Source organism: Crocodylus porosus, unplaced genomic scaffold, assembly GCF_001723895.1.
Source record: "Crocodylus porosus isolate Cpor-Errol unplaced genomic scaffold, CroPor_comp1, whole genome shotgun sequence".
Lineage (NCBI taxonomy): Eukaryota > Metazoa > Chordata > Crocodylia > Crocodylidae > Crocodylus > Crocodylus porosus.
In genome coordinates, this window is record NW_017728886.1 from 99,985,896 (window position 1) to 100,007,133 (window position 21,238).

The 21,238-nt window shown below is 42.7% G+C and overlaps 1 protein-coding gene across 1 annotated transcript in view; it reads left to right on the forward strand.

Moving 5' to 3' along the window:
- Positions 1 to 21,238, forward strand: part of COL15A1 (collagen type XV alpha 1 chain) — a 175,735-nt gene that overhangs the window by 64,487 nt on the left and 90,010 nt on the right. Inside the window, exons 3-7 of the mRNA XM_019536236.1 lie at positions 32 to 1,403; positions 9,891 to 10,097; positions 10,556 to 10,679; positions 15,453 to 15,546; positions 20,282 to 20,368. Of these exons, the coding sequence (XP_019391781.1) occupies positions 32 to 1,403; positions 9,891 to 10,097; positions 10,556 to 10,679; positions 15,453 to 15,546; positions 20,282 to 20,368 (1,884 nt within the window). The remainder of the gene's footprint in view (positions 1 to 31; positions 1,404 to 9,890; positions 10,098 to 10,555; positions 10,680 to 15,452; positions 15,547 to 20,281; positions 20,369 to 21,238) is intronic.

Here is a 21,238-nt window from a genome sequence, read left to right on the forward strand (position 1 = left end):
AGACATTTTGCTTTCTCTCTTGCTTTTACAGGCTAAATACACTGGTCTAATTTTCTACCATGAGGGCTGGCCATTGTGTATCCATGAAAAGGTGGTGGTCCAGTTAGCATCTCTGCACAAAGTCCGTCTAAAGCCAGGAGATTTCTACTTTCAAATAATTTCTGCAGGAAAGCAATCCGCGAAGCTCATTTTAAAATGCCTCTCCAGACATGGGCATGGAATAGAAGAAATCACTGTGCCTGAAACCATGTATGGATGGATTTTTACAGCAGAATTTTTAGAAAATGTAAATTGTGAAAGAGAAAACTTCCCCCTGCAAAGCTGTTTACTGACTGCAGGCCCAGCTGTGTATAGAACCCCTTGGGAGAATATAGTGAACCCAATCTTTGTCCCTACGACTGAAACAATCCTGCATAATTACTCCGGTAACCCGCTCCTCAAACAGCTAATCAGCAGCAAAACTGATGTTAAAACCATGACACAAACCATGGAAAGCAATAGTTCACATGGTAGTTCTACTTCCAATGATACTGGCTCTACTGTTATAGAAGCACCATTTTTTGACCCCCATGGAAACCAAGGGAGTGGTGTATCTAGTCCTGTTCATGCCCCTGAAAGCAGGATTGAACTGGAGAGCCCTCAGGCCCCAACTGAGGAGAGCAAAGAAGATTACATAAATGTTGGTGTGTTTTCTAAGGATTGCCCCAGCACCACAAACATGGTGTTACCACAGTCCATCAAGCCTGCAGAGATGACTGAAAGGTTAGCAGATGAAGCATTATCTCCCAGGATGGAGAAAAAGAATAGTGCCAAAAGCATTGCTTTCTGCACAGATTTGAGCAGCCCGTGTCCAAGACGACAACAACTCAGGGATTCTTTGTATTTTGAGACAAGACGCTTATTTAGAAAGTCATACATAGAAGCTTTGCAAAACCCCATGAATCTTGGTTCCAGCTCAGAGGAGTCCGTTGCAGAAGAGGATACTGCACACCAGCTAATGGACTCATCTGAAGTCAGTGATGACATGAGATTCTCTGGGAGCAAAATGAGTGAGAAACAGACCAAAAAGGAAAGCTCTCTTTCTGACAGACTTACATCAGAGGAGGAAACAAGAGAGATTATAAGCCCTGATTGTTCCCAGGCCTCAGAAAAAGTGCTCATACCTCATGAAACTCTCCCAATAGTAGATTGTAGGGCTGGCCCACGAAGGTCTCGATCTTTAGACAGGTCGCATAAAAGTTCACATGGTGAAGAACAGAGACCCAGGGTGTTCTCAGATAATTCAGCAGGTGGAAACCCTAAAAAGCTGTTAAATGGGCATGCCCTAAGACTGGGGAAACTGGACTCTGATGGTCAATTACTTGCTGGTATGAAAAGCCACAAGTGTCACAAAGAGGATGAAGGTAAAAAACCAAACCAACAGATTTTATTTTTATATATAAAAAATTCTGTTCCTGTTTTAAATCAGGCTAGCCATTGTACTTAAGGTACTTTTGTCTGCTTTCTATGCTAAACTTTGGAGCATAAGGAGTACAAATGTAAGTTTTGTTTGATGAATTGTTACTATTATTTTACATTTTCTTTCACTTCTTTTTAATACTTTCAACTTCAGTAGATTTACATTCTTTTTTTCTTTTAAATATTAACATTATGAAATGATGTTCAGGATGCTTCATGTATGCTGCTTTCAAAATCAGTGGACGGGAAAGAACAGAAAATTCCTTATGCATTAAATTCTGCTATTGGTTATCCCCCCCACATGTCCTTTGTCTGTTGGAGTGTCTCAGATATAACCAAGAACAGAACATAGCTATAGATTCTAGGTATATCCTGAAGGCCTGGAATTTATCCTATACTTTTTACATATATCATTAAAAATGACTCCAGTTACTTTACATAATAACTCCTGTTTTGGCTTATTAGGAGAAAAAATCAACAAATGTGTTTCTGTTAATTTAATCTATCAGCAGATAAGTTAAATTGTAATGAAATTCTGTGTTGAAAAGCCCATGGGAACATCTTCTCTAACTTTCATTATTCAGAGGCAACCTTTGCCCACCTCAATAAGTTATGAGTCTGTTGTTGCAATTAGGAAAAGTTTGTTGTTAATTATAACATAAACCTGAATTACAAACATCTTGCAGCATATTTGTAGTGATTGTTCATAGATTTTTACAAGATTGCTTCTAATTGATGAAATCAGCATTTAAAAATAGAGAATCTCCCTAAATGTATAGTCTCCAGCATTTCTTTTTCTCACATTGAAGAAAACATGCTGACTACTTTGTGGACATTGCCTTCAAACATGAATCAAATTGCAAGGAAAATATAATTCTGTTGGCTATAACATGACATAAGCTTTTAAGTAAAATTTCCTATGGATTTGAGTTTAGAGTTTTCCTTAAAAAATTTAGAAATCATTTTGCCCGGTGATTTTAAGATTGATAAGGAAGGTGACTGGCAGAAGAGTTCTACTACTTGGTGTTTTGAGTTTTCTCTCTGCCCCTGCTCCACCCCCCCCACCCCCTCCCCAGCCATGCCACTGTTCAGGTATAATACTTGCAGGTTGAAAGGAGGAGGTATGGACATAGAAACGTCTTTTTCCAGAAGTAATTGGTTAGTTATAGAAGAAGATTCTCCTTCATTTTGCATTTCGTTCTTGCTCAGGATCATAACTTTTCTTTGTTTTTTTTTTTTTAGGATTTGAGCCTTACACCACAGTTTTGGGGAGACATTTCTGGACAGAGACTTTTTTTTTTCCCCTCAGTTCCAGTTTGGGTGGTGATGAGCATTAGTGATTTCACCTTTTCCCAAAAGAGAGCTTTCAGTGATGAGGGCTCATGCTTGCTCGTGTGCTTTTACTGTCCTGCTTTGTGCTGTCACAGGAAGTACCTCAGATGATATGGGGGAAAATCTGGACCATGTGTGCCAGACAGTCATAGAATCATAGAAAAGTAGGGCTGGGAGGCACCTCTGGAGTTCATCTAGTCCAAACTCCTGCCTGAGGCAGGGTCATCCCTACCCAAATCCTTGTCTAACCTGTTATTAAAACTACACAATCAACCCTTTTGCACTACTATAAGGCATAGAACCTAACCTGCCACAGTTAAAGTTGGGGGGATGGTGGTGGTCAGTGTCCTGCTGCTGCAGGGGTTGTTAAAATGCACATAAGAGATCCAAGGAACAGGACCATGCCCCTTGCTAGAGAAAAGGCAGAAAACCCTTACAGTTCTTACCAAATCTGACCATGCAGTAAAATTCCTTTCTGATACCAAATGTAGGTGTATCTACATAAGATGCTTAATAACACTCCACAGTAGTGTGCTGGGCAAAAACCATGCTAATAAGCTACTGTGCAGTATTATTAGGTGACTGCACAGTAAGCGTTACCTAAAAACCATGTGCCGGCACTACTGCGCAAGTTACTGCGCATTTAGTTAGTACTTCATTAAGCAAGTGCTAAACTAAATGTTGCATAACTACTGCGCATTAATGAATGTGTAGATGCACCCTGTGGCAATCAGTCAGACTGGAGGGACAAGACCTGTTAGACAGGAAACACAGGATTTTAGCTCCAGCACAAGTGCTGGTACATCCCAGTCAAAATTCCCAGCCTCAGTTGCAGTCAATACCCAATACTTCCAAAGAAGGGGAACCTTCCTTCTCCCTCCCCCCACCCAACACCCATAGGAACAGGATGAGGGGGAAATTGCTTCCTGGACCATATTGGCTCTAGCCCAGTTTTCCAGTCTATCAGGATCCTTCTGAATTGCCTTTCTGTCCTCCAGTGCATTTGCAGTCCTTCCCAGGTTCATGTTATCTGCAGATTTGTTCAAAAAGCTCTTATTCCACCCTCCAAATAATTAATAAAGGCACTAAACACCAACAAACACATACAACTGTGATGTTTTCATATTCTATAGATGATGGGACTGTTGGATTTCAGAAGTATTTATTTTAATGAATACATTGATGGGACCGGTGATGACTGGGTTAAAGTGAAAAGTATGGCAGTGAGTAGCAATGGTACCAGTGCATGAAGGCTAATAGATTTCACTTGGCTGTACAACGGTGGTTTACAAACCTGGCAATGGTGGGCAAAAAGCCAAATCCTGACCCGACATGGCATTGCTATGATGGGGTATAACTCTGACCAAAAATTAGCCATCCATCAATCTGCTTTCCCCTTGGAGCGTCAGACCCTTGTACCTATGGGGGAGCTGCCAACCTTCTTGATAAGAGAGAGGCAGCAGTGAACTTGGGCAGCTCTAGGGCTGCGTAATGCAACACAGCTCCAGGTGAGTAGGGAGACAGTTTGGAGTGAGGTCTCTTCTCTCTCCCTTCCTAGAAGGCTCGAGAGGTTCACTGAGAGGTTTTCTACTACTCCCCACTTCTTTTGGCCATACTACAGAAGGAAAGGGATATCTCTTTGGCTTAGGGTCCTTGTCTTCAGTCTTTGACTGAACAAGGCTGTATCAGGAAGCATGACCCATTCAGTCTCTTTGGCTGGCAATCAGCTGGAAAAGTCTGTCCAGGATTGCTGGGCGCAGAACTGCCTCCCCTTCCACTGGTTAGTCACTGTATAGCAGATGAAAAAGCAGAGTGGCTTTTTGCTGCAGAGGGCAAATTCCTGTGTAGGTGGCTCAGAGTGTGGTGCTTATTCAGTTTTGCATCTGCTCTTTAGCTGCTGAGGAAGGAAGAACGGAATTTTAAACCTTCCTCTCTAAGACTTGCAGAAATAGAAGACTTCTAACTCCTCTATCAGCTGGAAGAGGCTCTGACCAGCAACTGTAGATAGTTTTTATTACATGATAAGTGAATGCTTTCAACTAATCATGTGAAAGCAAATATTGAAATTATACTGCAATAAACTCTTGTAAAATATGTGTGTACACTCTATGCCTTGTTTTTCAGAAGTGCAGTTCCTTGGAAAATGTAAGGCTGTATCCTCCATGTTGTTGAGCAATGGTGACCCTCCAGTGCTTGGAGGATTCCCTTTTCTTGCAGCATCAGGTTCTTACTCACCTGGAATGATTATTTCACCTGGCTTAGGTTTTTCAGCTAAGAAGGCCCCTGTCATGAGTATCCCTGCAGGGAGAATACAGCCATTTCTCAATCCCAGGGCCTCTATAAACATTTAAATGAAAATGTCAGGAACCAGATTTCCATCTGGTATCAATCAGCATAGCTCTCTATGGCACCAGCTGACCATCAGGCCCTGAGTACTGTTGTTTTTTCCCAACTGACACACCTTTCCAGTCTCTATGTCAACCATTAAAAAAATCTATTACAGCTGTAATTTTCTAAGTACTGGGAAATATATTATGTCGTCTGGCTTTGTGATAAATACACAGTGTAATGATACAGCAAAATTTAATCCAAGGACCTCAGACAGCATTCAAAGCATAGTTCCACTTTAAGGTAGAGAAACTGAGACACTGAGCTGTTAATCAACTTCTGTGAACACCTTCCTCTTCAGATCTCCTCACTCTCATGCGCTATACACTAGGTAGCACTTTCTCTCTTTCTTTTGCTGATTAGGTATCGCATATTCAGTCTTGGCAATGAATCAACTAGAGCAGCCATTTGCAGCTCAGTTGCATCAAAGATCATTATCCTGTAATTAACTCAGGTTTGTTATTTAGCAATATTAGCATAAAATAGTAATGTTTTACCTTTTATCATTCTGCAAGCTGAAGTGTTAAAAGGTGGCATCAAGTATGGTGGAGCTTTATTACTTTGAATTCATTTTTTTTTCTCTGTTGCTAATAATTTTTCAGATGTTTGGAATCAAGAGTTTTCTACTTTATTTTCTTTTTCTCTTTAACAAACTTTGACCTGAGTGAGGTCAACCTATGTTTAATAGAGTTGCTTCCAAATACTGCACACTTCCAGAATCTAGGATATTGGCCTCCAAACATTTTCCCTAGGGACTTTTCTCTCTCCCACAGGCCCTTTCCCTTCCCTTCTGTCCTCATCACATTGTGGTGTGCAACAGGTTTGCTTATATTTCAAACAGCTCACTCTCCGTGTGTCTCCTTCCGTCCAACGCTAAGGTCCCAATCCTGAGCCATAAGAATGGACCTCTGCACTTGTATGCAACTCAGGACAGGGTCAGGCTTTCTGTGATGTAAACCAGCTAATTTGATTGGAGAGAAGGGAGCTGAGTGGACTCTGAGAACAGTGTGGGCAGCTTTCTGAAACCATGGGACTTTTTGGCAGTGTTACGCTATTGCTTCTCAGAGCTCAGGGCCATGGGGAGGAGGGGCAGGTTGAGGCCTCAGCCCTAGCCCACTCCCCCTCTCACCATTGGGCCCTTAATCGTCCTGTCCTCCCTCAATGTTGGGATGGTGAGGGAGGGGCAAGGCCTGCACAGCTGGGGCAGGGTAGGTAACAGCCACAAATGGCTCATCCAGGGGGCACGGTGGGGGTGGTACACAGCCTGGTAGGGCAAGAGGGGGGCACATGCCCCCAGATCGACATGCAGGATGGGGCAGGCTAGGGACAGATGTTCCTGCCAGGCCTGGCCCATGCTGTGCTCAACAGCAGTGCTGGGAGCGAGGGTTGGAGGATGGGGCTACAGCCACAGCCCGCCCTGTAGCCCTACTGCCAGCACTGCCGCTGCAGCTGCCCTGCCTGAGTGCAGCTCAGCCAGGAAGAGCCCAGCACTGCCCCAGGCCCAGCCTGCCCTGTGTGTAGATCCAGGGGCATGCACCCCCCTGCCCTCCTGGGCTGCAAGCCCCCCCACACCCGCTGGATGGGCTGCTCATGGCTCCATCTACTGCCCTGCCATGGCTGTGTAGGACCTACCCCCACTGCCTACTTGCAGCCGTAGGTGCTGCCCCATGTTTGCGGGGGCATATGCCCCCCAATCTGTGGGCTGGACTTTGTGCCCTGAGCCCTGCTGCACATGCCCCACAGACCTTTTCCCCTTCCCTCCCCCACTGACTGGCCTGCTGGGGTAGAGGGTAGGGGGCAGGCATGCATGCATGCACAAACGTGCTCGGCTCCTCCCCCCAGCCTAGGATTGACTTGAAGTGTCTCTGGGATCCACTAGTCGATCACAATCAACTGACTGGTGACCACTGGCCTAGAAAAGATGTTTAAACAATAGATTTCAGGTTCAAGTGTTCGTGTTTTCAAATTGTACCCTACAGCCATGAGAGTAAGAAACTTTTAAATAAGAGAACTTGGACTTTTGGGAAAATGTTATGAATCTCCAAATCAAATACCAAGACCTGGCATGTTGAGCATGGGATGTGCCCTGGAAAAATGGCTAAAAGTTGCAATGAACAGCAAAAAATGGGTTAATTTCTGCGCTTGTACTTATGTGTAGTACAAGCTGGGCCACCCTGTCAAAGAAAACCAGTTTCAATGCAGCATTAACATTGAGAAATTGAGTGATAAAATTATGCAATTTAGGGTTGAAGTTGTAAGTTCATTCCCTCTTTTTCTGCATATTTGTAGATATTTATTTCTATGGAAATAGTTTGTGAACACTGTTGCTGAGGTGCAAGCTAGATATGTCACTCCAATTTAACAGTAAATAGCTTTCCCTCTGCTTGCTCTGTTATCAGTAGAAGGTTTTAAATAGGAGGTGGGTGAGCTTAGAGTGAAAATGGCAATTGAAATGGCTGAAAAACTTGGCCTCAAGATACAAGTGGAGCAGTTGGAGAGGAAAGAAGTGTGTTGCTGATCTATGCAGTTCCCTTAATTCTGCTTTACAAAGTCATGTTAACTTAATGGAGCTGTTTATTCTGTGTTTTTTGTTGTCGTGTTTTAAAAGTGGTCAGTGAGATGTTACAGAAACATGCACAAGCATGAATGTAGGTATGTGTGCATGTGTGTTTGTTAGAGAGAGAAAAGCTTGGAATTCATGGTGGCTGTGGTTCTTTAGCGACAAAGCCCAAAAAAGCAAAATGCCCAGGGTGATTTTAAAAATGGCATGATTTAAAATGTATTCTTTGCAGAAGATTTTTTATTTTATTTATTTTGCAAAATACATGGGCAGTTCAATCAAATATTCCCTGATGGATTATTGTTGCAGGGTATGAGTTTGCCTTTATGTATTTAAAAATCTGAATGTAGTCTTGTCCAGGGAGTTGGAATGATTACCTTTATATTATTAATATATATTTTCTATAAAAAACCATTTTAAGGCATAGGCACACTATGAGTTGAAGTTTCCACGTGTTTGTTGTTGTAGCATTAATGCTAGTGCTTTGCATTGAATTTTATTACATAAGTTTTTTCCCAGACAGACTTGGTAGCCAGATCTACAATTAAGATTACAATTATCAGACTCTGTTTTCAGTTGCTTATGAACTTTGCCAGATTGTAACTATTTGGGGGGCAGTTTCCTATGCTGGATGGCTGTCCCAAGTTGATGAAGAAGAGGGCAGGTTAGAAAAAAGCCTAAAAGCAGTTCGGTTATTTCCAGGAACATAGTTAAGGAAAAAATTGGTTGATCAAACCACCACCAACCAAAAAAATGTCTGAGTACTTTTTGTTGAAAAAATCTAGCATGCCCATGCTTTGGAGTAGTTCAAGTCCCTTGAGGTATGTGCCTTTTGCCATCCATGTGAAACCTGGCTCCAAATATGTCGAAGTATCAGCTGCTGAAAAGTCTGTTCAGCAGTGGTTTGTCAGAGGTGAAGAGCATTATTCTCTGATGGTTCTTTGCACACCCGCCCCACATTGCCCTCACTCAGCTAGTCTCCATATACACTGACCCCATGCAACCCATATGCTCCAGACCATGGCTGTGGGGCTTGAACAACTGGTCTTTCTGTCTGCCAAGGGCCTCGTTGGGCAATTGCAGCGTGGAGCCTGTCTCTTGTGCTTACAGTGCTCCCTACTGGTAGTGGGAGGAAGGAGGAACAGTCATGCAAGAGAGCTAGGGTTATGGGGCAAGGCTTGCAGAGGGAGGGGAGGAGAGGTGGGAAGAGTGGGGACGGGGGGGAACAGATACCAGACCTGGGGAAAGGGTAGGATGACAATGATGGTGGAGAAATGCTAAGGAGGGGGAGTGAGTAGGGATAGAAGGTTTCATAAGTGAAAAAAATTCCTAGGATTTCTGTGCATTGAATAAGGCAAGGGCCCTGTATGTAACTGTGTAGTTCAGGGATGTCCCAACGGGTGGCCTGCAGGCTACCTCTTGCCTCCAAGGAGTTAACCTGCAGGCCCTGGACTACTGTCTGGGCACCACTCCCTCCACTGCATCAGCTACTGCTGCTCCTTCCTTCCTCCAGCTTCTGCTTCCTTCCCCCTACCCATATTGGTAGGGCTGGGGAGGGGGAAAAGGGACAGCGGGCTAAGGAAATCTTATGGCTGGATGGCTCAGTGCACATGTGGACCGCTCACAGCGTGAGGGCACCAGCATGGTACAGTGGAGTCGTGCTGGCGTCGTGCTGGCTGCACAATGGGGCGAGGCGTGTAGCTACCTGGCACAGTATAGCATTCAGGCTTCTGGGTAACTGGCACAGTGCAGCAGAGTTGTGGGAGGGGGGCGGTGCCTGCGGCATAACTCAGCATGCAGCCCCACAGAGGGACATACAGCATGGGGCTGGTGGCTTCTGGCCCCTTAGAAGTTGGACAGCCCCAGTGTAATTTAGGACTGTCCTAATGAAATGCAAAAGGGGCTGAATTCATGTTGTGCAAACCACTTTAATTCTGGCATTTCCTGACCTGGCAATTTGAGTATTCTTTTAATGTAGTTATCACAATTATGCTTTTGTAGCTTCCTGTTCTATTCTGTTTGTAACTGCATTGTATAAAATACAGTATTTTCTGCTAGTGTTTTCATGTTGATAAGAAGCTGCCCAAATGGCAGTCTTTAAATATGCAGAAAAGCAGAAAATAATATGACTGATTCTCTTTCATTTGGCCAGATTATCGTCACAACTCAGCAGTAACAGATGCAAAAAGCAGTTTCCAAGGTGATGAGTGTAACACAATTACAGATGCCTCTCCCATGCTATTCAATTGTGAGAGTGAGCTGCTGTCTACTAATGCTGGAGACATTTGCCACAAATTACCAAACCAATCACTCGACATCAACCAAGAACTACTGCAGTCTGGAGTCGTATCTCTGTGTGGTATGTAATACACAGATTACAATGTGATTAATGGGATAGATGAAATGTATATGCAGATCCCTCAGCTTGGAGATCTCCAAGATAAACTGATTGGTATCACAAGTTATTTTTATAAGGAATTAGAGCCAGATCATCAGCTGGTATAAATCAACAACTCTGTTAACGGAACTACACTGATTTACCCCACCAGAAAAACTTGCCCGTCAAAATTAAGAGTGGCATGATGTGGATTTCTAAGGGTTCTTTTATTTCATACAGGAAGGATCTTCATACAGATTCTGAACACAAGCTTTCTTAGTGGTCACAATAGTAAAATGTAGGGAATGGAAAGTTATTACTGTTCTCACTTAGAAGTTTCTGTCAATTTTCAGAAACACATGTGTGCAGGCAGGCACTTTTGTATTTCCAGCTTACAACTTCCCAGTCAAATCTCCTCATTTTTGTCTTTATTTGCATAGGAAGCCGAGACCGTGGTGGGAGAGCAGTGGTACAAGTCTGTACAAGGCACCCCATTTGGTTAAGTGAACATTCCATAGCTACAAAGCTTTCTAGCCTTCTGATGTATTTCTACAGCATTCCCAGGTATGAAGTGAGCTGGGTTGTTCTTCTTCCAGGTGTTGACAGATGTTCACATCTTACCAGATGTTACGATGGTAGAGTCTTGCTGCTCTGTAATAATCCCTCTTCTTAATTTAAGATTTCAGTCCTGAAATCTGCAACACCCTGCCTTTGTCATTGCAGTCGTTAGGCTCTATGTAAGCACTGTTGACTTACATGCTGTAACTTGCAGTATATCAGGTCTTAAGTATACAAACAGGTTCCAGTATAAGCTCAAGATTTTAGATAATCCAGTATTTTGTTTAGCAAAATTAGTTTTGAGTGAAAATTGTCAGCTTGGTTGACCAAGATGCTGCTGCTTTTTTTATTTTTTCTCTTGAAAGTGTATGACGATTTGAATTTTTTGTGACATGTCAGTACCCTTCCGGCTCAAGAATAGCTGCTCGTTATCCCATCAAACTCTCTGGCTCATCAAATCTCCTTTTGAATCAACCCAGAAAGCAAATTGACAAGTATAGGTTGCCATTAAATAGTTTATAAACTACTGAGATTCTAAGTTGTGATGGTATTAGTGTGTGTTGGAAGTTTGCCCTCTGGTGTCTGGCTGCAGACTAAACACAAAGAAGTTGCATCTTCAGCAGCATTGTTTTTTACTTCCAGGTCCAGTACCAGAGGCAGTACTGGGTCTGTAATTGGACCCAAGGTCTCAAAGGCATCTAGTTAAAGCACCTCGAATGTAAAGTTTCATACCTTATATCTAGGTAGCAGACATTAAAATATGGGGTGTGGCTATCTAAAAGGCTTGCTTACAGAGATTGGGATGTAAACATAGCAAAAATTGTCCCTTTAGTCTTTGTTAGATTTGATGTTGGACGAGTTTAAAATATAACACCAGTGAAACAAAGACATAATGTCAAGATATTCTGGAAATTATATCTGTTGCTGAAATCATAATTTTTTTCTGTGTTGCTTAAATTTAACAATGCTGTTTTACAGTCCCATTTTTACACTGGTAATAGCATCTAAAGGTTTGGTTCAGCTTAGATTGGTATTGCAAGGGAATTTTTATTTTAGTTAATGAAAAATCCCATTCTGTGAAATAAATGACTGATATAGTAAAAACACTTAAGTGCATATTTAGCTTTTAAGTGTTATGCTCAACTCATTGATTTTAAGTTAAGTGTTTTTTAGTGCTTTGCTGAAATACTTTCCTGATGAAGAGCCTGAAAAATGTACCTACGTCTATTAGAATGTATATAGATCAAGGCATTGAGTGTACCTCTGAAAGCAATCAAAGTGACGGTCTTGAGTCCATGATAGAGATGCCAATTTTCTTCTATTTATATTAGAACAATAGGAAATTATGGACTTGTTCCAGACCTGTCATGATAGTTCTGCTCCTTAAACACAGAAACTTGAAACTTGGAAATGCTACTGGTTATTATCTTTGTTCATTGCTCATTCAATTTCATATTGGCCTTCCTTTTGGTTTCTATACATAGTAAGCAGTCTTTAAATATCTGTCCTCCAATTTGCATTTAGTGATCATGTAGGTAAATTTGATTTATGCATATAAATCTGTGGCTACAAGTTAAAGAGCAGTTTAAGGCTGCTTTGCCAATTTGGCCCTTTTATGAATAATACTGGTTATATTTATTTTCTGAGAAAAATGTAGGGTACAGAATGGTATCAGGAAACATTTTAATGGCTTCTGCAGCTATTTGTAGAGTGTATCTGTGTGTTTCCTGCAGCTGCTGTCAGCATTTCTGGAATTTGACTGTGCTAATCTTTGATATCACAGATCTGCAGCTTGATCTACAGGCTGTAAGCCTTTCCGCCCTAGTTTTTTCTGTTGTCTTCAGTTTGTGAAGGGTTTAGGGTCCCCACTCAGTGTATGTGTCTTGTGTGAAAAATAGATCTAAGAGTGTGAAAGTCCACCTGGTTACTCTTACAATTTGTTGCTTATTTCTTCCTGAGCTCCAGTGTGAATGCTCTTTCAATGCTATGAAACTGGAGTTTGATATACATTCCATCATCTGTCTTGCTATCAGCTATGATGGAGATTATTAGGGGGAACTATAAACATCAAAACATGAGGAAAACTGGATAGGCTTCATTTTCCCTAGGGAAATAGGGAAAGACAGTGAAAGACAATGAAGACCACTAGCAGGCTCGCAAACGTTACTTAAAGGGGTACTGCCCAATTCCTGTAGACTACAGATAATGAGACTTAAATAAAAACCTCCTAATGTATTTTTTCTCTTTAAGTAATGGCATATTTTAGTCAGAAGCAACTGCAGAACCCACATTAACAATCCTCAGCAGAATAAAAATGTAACTTGGAAAGGAAATGTGGTGCTATTATTTACAGATTAGTGCCTTAATATCAGGAGATTTACAGAAACAAGTTAAGTAAGCAGATCCTTTCCAGAAAGATGCTATCAGGCAAAAAGTAGCCATGAAGAGTTAGCAGCAGATTTATTGAATTCTCTCTCTGTCTTCTGTGCTAAGGATTTCCAAACATATTTCTTTTCAAGGTGCAAAAGCAGTGTAATAATGAGAAACACGTTGCCCTTAAATATATGTCTTCAAAAAAATCCACACAGTTCTATATTTTTTTCTCAGGGAAAAAGCCCTAGAAGTGGTTAGTAGGGGAGATGAATCACTGAAGCATGGTGGATCCCACACATCAGCCAACCTCTGTGTCTTACTTATGTAAAGGCAGTTGTGTGTATAAATGTAGAAACAGGGTCTTAATTCATATTTGTCCTGCTCTAGAATGATGTGGAAGCCTCATTTCTGTATGTAACAGGTCCTTTGATTTCTAATTTATAAATTTCTTAATAGAAACTGCATATTCCAAAAATGCTGCTCCGAACACTGTTCATGGATTTTTGCATTAGTATGTCATTGGATGAAAGGCATGAACAGTCTTGGGAACAGTAATCAGAACCTAGCACTACTTCTCCGTCTTCAGGGGAGATTGCTCACCTGTAGGCTACAGTTCCAGTCTCCCTTTTACTTGTTGTTAATGACCCCATGAATCTTGTATTCTTGTCTATACAGTGAGCCAGCTTCAAAAGAAGGGGTGGAAAGTGCCCCACAGTCAGGCCAGCCCCTAGCCTGATGGTTAGGGTACTCTCTTGGGAGATGGGAAGTGAGGGTCTGTGCCCGCTCAGGCTGAGGAGCAAATTAAACCCATGACTCCAATTGCCTGGGTGGGTGAGTGCTTTAGCTGCTAAGATGCTGTCTAAAAGGTCATTACTACCATCGCTGTTTTTCATATCTTATCAACTGATATTTAGCCTGCTCAGAGCCTAGTGCACTTAGCTTCACTGGGATGCCTGGGTCATGATTCCCAAACAGTCTTTGGGCAAGAGAGTTAATGCTTGGCTTATTTATTCCCCTTGGGCATGTGCCATAGCTGAACTTTTAGGAGCTTAAGTAGGTTTTTTGTCAAAATCTTGTGTGTGTGAGGGGGTTAAGCACTGTCTCTGTGAATTGCTCCCTTAGACATAGGCACCTAAATTCTGCCTTAGTCTTATTTTAGGTGTCCAAGTCCCTTTTGTGAATCTCACCCACAGTCTCTTTGTGCATCAGTCCTTCCTTTGTAAAATGGGGGTACTGGCACTTCCCAGATTTTCAGGAGATTATGAGGGTAAATAGATTTAAATGGCTGGGAGGTCCTCAGATATTATGATGATTGGGAGTATATAAGTATCTAAGAGAGAATATAGGCATGTTACTTCTTGCTTCTGTAAATGCTTGTGGGCACCCACTGAGGATGTATTATCTGCAGAGCCAATTCTCTAGGGCAGAACTCCCCTCTGATGGCATGGGGCAGCTCTCTAAGAATGATGGACAGTCAGAGATGGAGCTGTAATGATGAAAGAGTGCAGAAGGATACAGGGAATCTGGAGGTAGTTTTAATGGCAAACTCATCACACGCCCTCCATGCCTGAATAGCCTGAGAAACGTTCTGAGGTCACTTCTCAGAGTTTTCCCTTTTTTAGTGTCCTACAGCCAATTTGGGGACTTGAGCTGGTTGGTTGGTTGGTTTGTTTATTCGTTTAAACCAAGGGTGCTCAACCTCTGCCCCACGGGCCAGATTCAGCCCATGACCCCATGTCACCCAGCCTGCAAGGCTCTCCAGGGGTCTGGACATTTGGCAGCAGGAAAGCAAATGGCACTGCTCCTTTACTGCCAAATCTCTAAGCCCATGGAGAGCCCCCAAACCCTACATGCTGTATCCTTGCACATGGAGGTTTGGGAGAGGGTAGCACTGGGCCACCAGGACCCAATCCCAGTGTACAAGAATGAAAAGAGGTGGTGGTAGGGCCCTGGGACCCAATCCCAGCACACAGGGGTGGGGGTGGGAGGTTCCAGGCCCCTGGAGACCAATCCCAGTACTTGGGGGCAGCAGGAGGCAGTACTGGCTCCAGGGCCCCCTCCTGGCAGTCAGGCAAGAGGGGACAGTGTCGGGCTTCCAGGCCTGATCCTGGTGTGTGCGTATGATCTAGCCTGAAGACCAGCTGTACTCCACTCAACTGCCCTGCAGGGCCAAAAATTTGAGCACCACTGGTTTAAACAAAAGGGGCTGACTTGCTGGTAGTTGTTTTCTATATGAGTTTCACCCATTTTATTTCTGAGTGAAGATTAAAATGATTTCAAGGTTGTCCTGTGTGTTCTAGGTTGTCTCATCAGTAATAGGTCTGCTTGGATACAATTTTAAGTTAAGCAAATAACTTCAACAATATGTAAATACAGCTTAAGAAATAGCTATCTGTTTATTTTTAGGAAGGAGGTTCGTGACCTTGGACTAGTTATTTTAGTGGATGCTCGCAAATGCCAACCTATTCCTCTTCTCTTCAAAGCTTTTGCAGCAGTACAGGTGAGTTCGAGTTGTAATAAGTCATAGCTAAAAGTACAAAATAAAATACTAAACTGTTTAAAGTATTAAAGTAATCTATATTGTAGGCTTGAGGATATCTTGTCCCGGGTCCTGTGTATATACATGCATTCACACGCACACACAAGAGTTAATAAATAAATAAATAAATGAAGGTCCCACAAAGTGGTTACAGTCTTAAAGCTAACTGATTGTACTAATTAAATGAAATCTCCACTTGCCCCACCCCAACTTCCAGTAGCCCGTTCAGCTGGGTAAAACAGTTCCACAAGCCAGACCTGCCCCGCAGGGCCATGTTTGAGACCCCTACAATAATCTTTTTGTTAACCTCAGCTTGCTGCACCAAGTGAAACAAATGTCAAAGCAAATGTTATGTAGAATGTCCTGATAGGCCGTTTTCCCTCTATCTTTAGCGGTGTGAATGGTTTTGTCTACAGTGGGTGTGTTACTACTGCACAGTACCTTGTTACTACTGCACAGTAGTGTCACAAGGCATGAGCTGTGATGTGATGCTACTATGCAGTAACACCAGTTACTGCACAGTCATTTAGTCCTTGGTTATGCAAGTATTAAATGACTGCATAGTAACAACTGCAAAGTGTCAACTTGTGTAGATGCGCCCAGTGAAACTAAAGATCTGTTAGTGCTGGATCAGTATACAGTTAGGACTTGACACCTGCAGTAGCATACTTAGGGGTGCGTGACCAGGGTTACCAGCCCTTGGCATTGATTTTGAAGGGTGCAAGAGTAGCAGCCACTGCCAGCCTAGCTGCAACTACTGCCTGCACCACTGCTGCTGCCTACGGTGGAGAAACTGCCTGTTATACCTCTGGATACTAGCATATAGCTCTTAGTAGCTTCTAAACTGATTTTGTGTTACAAGGTGTCTTTCTGTAGCAGTGAACCTAAACTAAAGAAGTACTTGTAAAATACTGAAGAGTACTTGTAAAAAAAACTCTGCAGCAGCTCATGTGTAGACCCTGCCCTGACTGGCTGAGACATGAGGGTGCTTCAGTGCAGGGGCTGCCTGCTGACTAGTCCCACACTGAAGCATCCCTGTGCCCCCTCCAGCCCCTCCACAGCACATTGAGTAAGGAGGAGCAGTCCCGGGCTGGTAGGCTGGCCCCCTGGGCTCCCTACCAGCCAGGGCTGCTCCAACCTGGCTCAACATGCTGCATATGAATAACCTCCGGTGCTTATTGCTCTGCAGTTTATTGCTCCCAGGTACACATTCAAACAGTGCATCCAGGAACAATAAACTCCAGAGCAGTAAGTACCAGAATTTATTCATGTGCATTAATTTCATGTGTAGATGCATCCAGAGTGTGCATGCTTTAGTACTTGTTTGTCACAAAGGGGAAATGAAAATGTTGAAAATTAACTGAAGAAGTGAACTGTTCCTATGCAGGAGATGTTATAGGCCATGTTTGATAGAAGGCAAGGTAGATTTTTACCTTACAGACAAACCAAAGTGATATATAGGTATATCACAAGCTTCCGTGTTCTATAGCTCACTTCATCAGATGCTGTAAAAAGGCACGTTTGATAATCAACAGTGACAGAGTGCAGGGTGTAAAAGATGTGGTGTTTGTCCTTTTTTTCAGTAAAACCAAGCTGCTGCTGCTGCTGGCTTTTAATGTTTTCTTTCCACACTCCAAGCACAGTGGGGTTGGGGCAACATGGCAGTGGTTCCTTCTGCCTGCCACCACAGCCAGCCCCAGCCCCGCTGCCCAGGCACACTGGCCCTGCTGTCCCACACCCATCACCAGAGGTGAGACCCGGACAGGCAGGTTGTGCAGCCAGGTGGCTGGGAAGGGGCCATAGATGGGCAGTGAGCAGTGTTCAGGAGCGGAACGGGCAGGTGAGGCTGCGATCACAGGGCGGGATTGCAGGGCAGGGACAGCACAGCATTGGGGTAGAGGCCATGATTAGATGCTCACATGGCCCTGCAATGGGTTCTGCAGGTAGGGGCCCAAGCCCCGCACTATCCCAGTGTATCTATACAGCAATCACAGGGTATCTATGGAGACTGGCTGGGACCTATGCAAGCAGAGCATGCAGCCAGGAGGATGGGATAGGGTCGTGTGTGGGCAGGGAGCTGTGTCCATGGCCAGGTCCTAGTTTCTGAGGTGGTGACAGCTTATTTTAGGGCAAAATTATTTATGTGAAAGTACAACCGCTGCAAGTAGCTTAGAGAAGGAAGAAATATGCTCTGGAAAACTTCCCATCAAATTACTCGCTCTTTGCTTTTTTTTTTGTGAGAGAATCTCCACAGATCTTTGCAATCAAGTTCATAAAGAAATGCAAAACACTATTGAATTCATTTAATGTTAACTGTTTTATTAAGTGTGTTAGTGTTTTCTTAAGTTTTATATATATGAAATGGGGCAGGTGTGCCCTGAGGAAATGCATGTCATCACAAGATACTGAATTGTATTCCGGAAGCCAGTAAGTTTGTTTTGGCACGGGTTTCACAAGATATTTGTACTCAATGAAAGCAGTGGAAGCAAGGAATTAACTCAGTATAGTGTTGTGAATTAAATGTACAGGTCTGATAGTTTTTCACTACCATTGTAGAGGTTTTGTTCTAAGGTTGAGATCAGGCATTTTCATTCATAATGGTCTTAAACTATGAATGTGGGAGTGAGAGAATTACAAAACTCTAGAACTCTTGGTCCAGAGAAGGTGCCTTTTATTAGACCACCTAAGAAATCGCAAAAAAATATATCTTTTTCTGCAATCTTTTGGGGGGCACACGTCCTTCCTCAGGCTCAAGAAAAATTAAAGATGGTAAGAAGTCCCCATAGGTAGAAAATAAACTTTAATTTTGCACAGAGGAAGCTGAAGGTGGAAGTCTGTTCTTCTGGGTCCATTTTTGTTGGGGGGGTTGTTTGTTATTTTTTGGTCTCAGACCAAGATGGCTACTAAATGCATCCCTGAAACATGGAGTAAGAGAATGGCCTATTGTTTCAGTTTATCTCCATTTTTTTTAAATGCAAATACAGGACATATACCTCAAATGTGGAGCTTTACGGATAATCTTTTCCCAGGCACTAGGAGTAAAAACTGTTGAACATTTGAGTATTAACAGTAAAGGTGAAACAACGGTTTTGTCAGGCTGGAAATTTAGCGAATGTATTTCAAAAGTAAATGTGACTGCTTGAACCAGTGCCATAAACACATGCTGCGGTCTGCAGTGCATGAACCTTTGGAATGGCTGTGATTGTGGACTTGATATGGCATCACTGGACAGGCCTTGAAAGGGAAAATGGGGGTTTTGTTGCTGTATTTTCTTTTTTGTCGTTCTCATTATAACCTCTCATAAACATAGAATGTTTGGAAGAGCTCTGGCATGTGCAGTGTAAGAGACAAGTAACTTCTTCCACCAAAGTGGAAGAGGGGAGCAGGAGAAAGAGTTGTATCCTTTGACTGTTGGCTGGTCTTTTTAGGTGCACTCAGGGCAGAGCTGCCCCATCCTGCTGTTCCTTTTCAGTAAAATGAACTGTCTTGCCTGACATGAAATCATGAGTTTGGTAGGTCAGTCTGCCTTTCTTCTCTGTGTTAAGCCTTCATATCACAGCCATGTTTTCAAAAATAGCTTCTAAACACACAGATGGAGGAGAGAGAAGGAGGGATACTGAATATTGAGAAAAGGTAACAGGACACTGGAAGGTAGACTGGAAGAACACCAAGAATGGAAACACCACCAACACCATCAGTACCAGAAAAGACAAAGCAGTCAAAAAAATGTATTTTCCATCTGACTGTGGAGTTGCAATGGATATGAAGAAGCAAAAGCACTCCACTCTGGTGTCAAGATTTAGGGCTAAAATCTGAGGTGGTGTTTTGTGCCTCTGTGTAAGTGTACCAAATGGTCTAGAACGTGTTGATCAGTGTAATGGATGGCTAAACAGAAACCCATCCACATCTCCTGAAACCTTTGATGAAGGGTTTGGAAGTAGGGAAGGTGCAAAGGTGTCCTGAGGTTCTTAAAGCTACACCAAACTGATATCCAGCATAATATGTTAATGGATGCTTCAATGAAACATAATCTAGCTCCTAGAAATCAGATGCCCATTGACTTCAGTGGGGTGGATCCTACCCTGAATGATAAGTAGATCATTAAAAAAAATTCACCTGCAATCTTTTCTGAGATCTAATATCCTCTGCAAAAGCCACAAGAGAGCCAAAACAAAGCTAATACCAGCAATGAAAACAGCATAGGTTAATTGCAAGGAAAACATAACTGTAATTGTAGAATAATCCAAGTTAATTATATTTAAAAAATAAATCAATCTCAGTTGCATCTATGATATCTGAACAGAATTTGATCCTATAGTTTTCCTTATTTGGGGAAAAACACATACCAAAAATTACTATCTAAAGCAGGGGTGGGCAGAATGCAGCCCGGGGACCAGATGTGGCCTGCCAAGCTATTCTATCTGGCCCGCGGGGCCCCTAAAAAATTTAGAAAATTAATATTAATCTGCCCTGAGCTGCCTGTCATGCAGCCCTCGATGGCTTGCCAAATCTCAGTAAGCAGCCCTCTGCTCAAAATAATTGCCTGCGCCTGATCTAAAAGTATCTCACATCCTGTTGACAGCACTCACCAATCGAGCTACAATTATTTCAGTTTTGAAAAAAGGTTAAACATGAAAGGAATCAGAACAATTATTATGAAGTATTTTCTATGTGCACATTTTGCTTTGCTTTTCAGAATGTAGTACCTCACTCCATTCACAGTGTCCTGATACTGACTGACAAGGAATCTGCTTTTAAGCCTGACAAAGATGCTACAATTCAGGTAACATGACGAGCTGATTCAAAGTGATTCAAACATGCACAGTATTTTGTGAAGTCAACATTCTCTACAAAAAGTTATCTTGCCAGAAGTAATTTAGGACACTTCATTTCATTTAGAAGAAATGGATTTCTTTCGATTATTTTTCAAGGGCCAAGTTTTCTGTTTCTTACAGTGAATAATAATTTATTCTGAGTAGTTCCTATTCAGTGGATTTGTATTGTGTAAATTGCTATATTGAAATCTGTAGTGTATAGCTACAAGGTACTTTGGAGTTCAGATTTACATTGGCTATTTATGGCCACCTTGCCATCTTACCTGGGTGCCTTGTAGTCATTAGTTGACTTCTATTCCCGTGAGTCAAGGAAAATAATGATGGTAAAATTGGTCCCTTTATGGCCCAACTTATTGCATAAACCAAGGTGATAAAATGTGTACAGTACAAGCTTTGTTATCTGGCATGCGTGGGGTAAGGGGTGCCGGTTATCTAAACGTTCTGGTTATCTAGGCTTGCACGCAGCAGCATGCGATGCTGGATGGCAGCAGTGGAGGCTGCTGCTGCATGCAACCCCTTCGCTCTGTTTCCAGCTGGCCAGGCAGCACCTGTGCAGCCCACAGAGGGGAGCCACTGCCCTCGCCCTCCCCCCGCTGCCCCCCAGCCCTGCTCAAGAAATACTTGATGCGCATGCCGGAAATTCCGGTTAATAGCGTATTTCGGTTAGTAAAATGCCAGTTAACACAGCTTTTACTATAATTGGGTAATTATCAGGGATCTTGGTTTTCTCTCCTTAAAAGAGAAAACTCTTTGTTGCGGGTAGGTCTTGTTTGACCAATCTCATTTCCTTCTATGACCAGGTGACCTATCACCTGGAC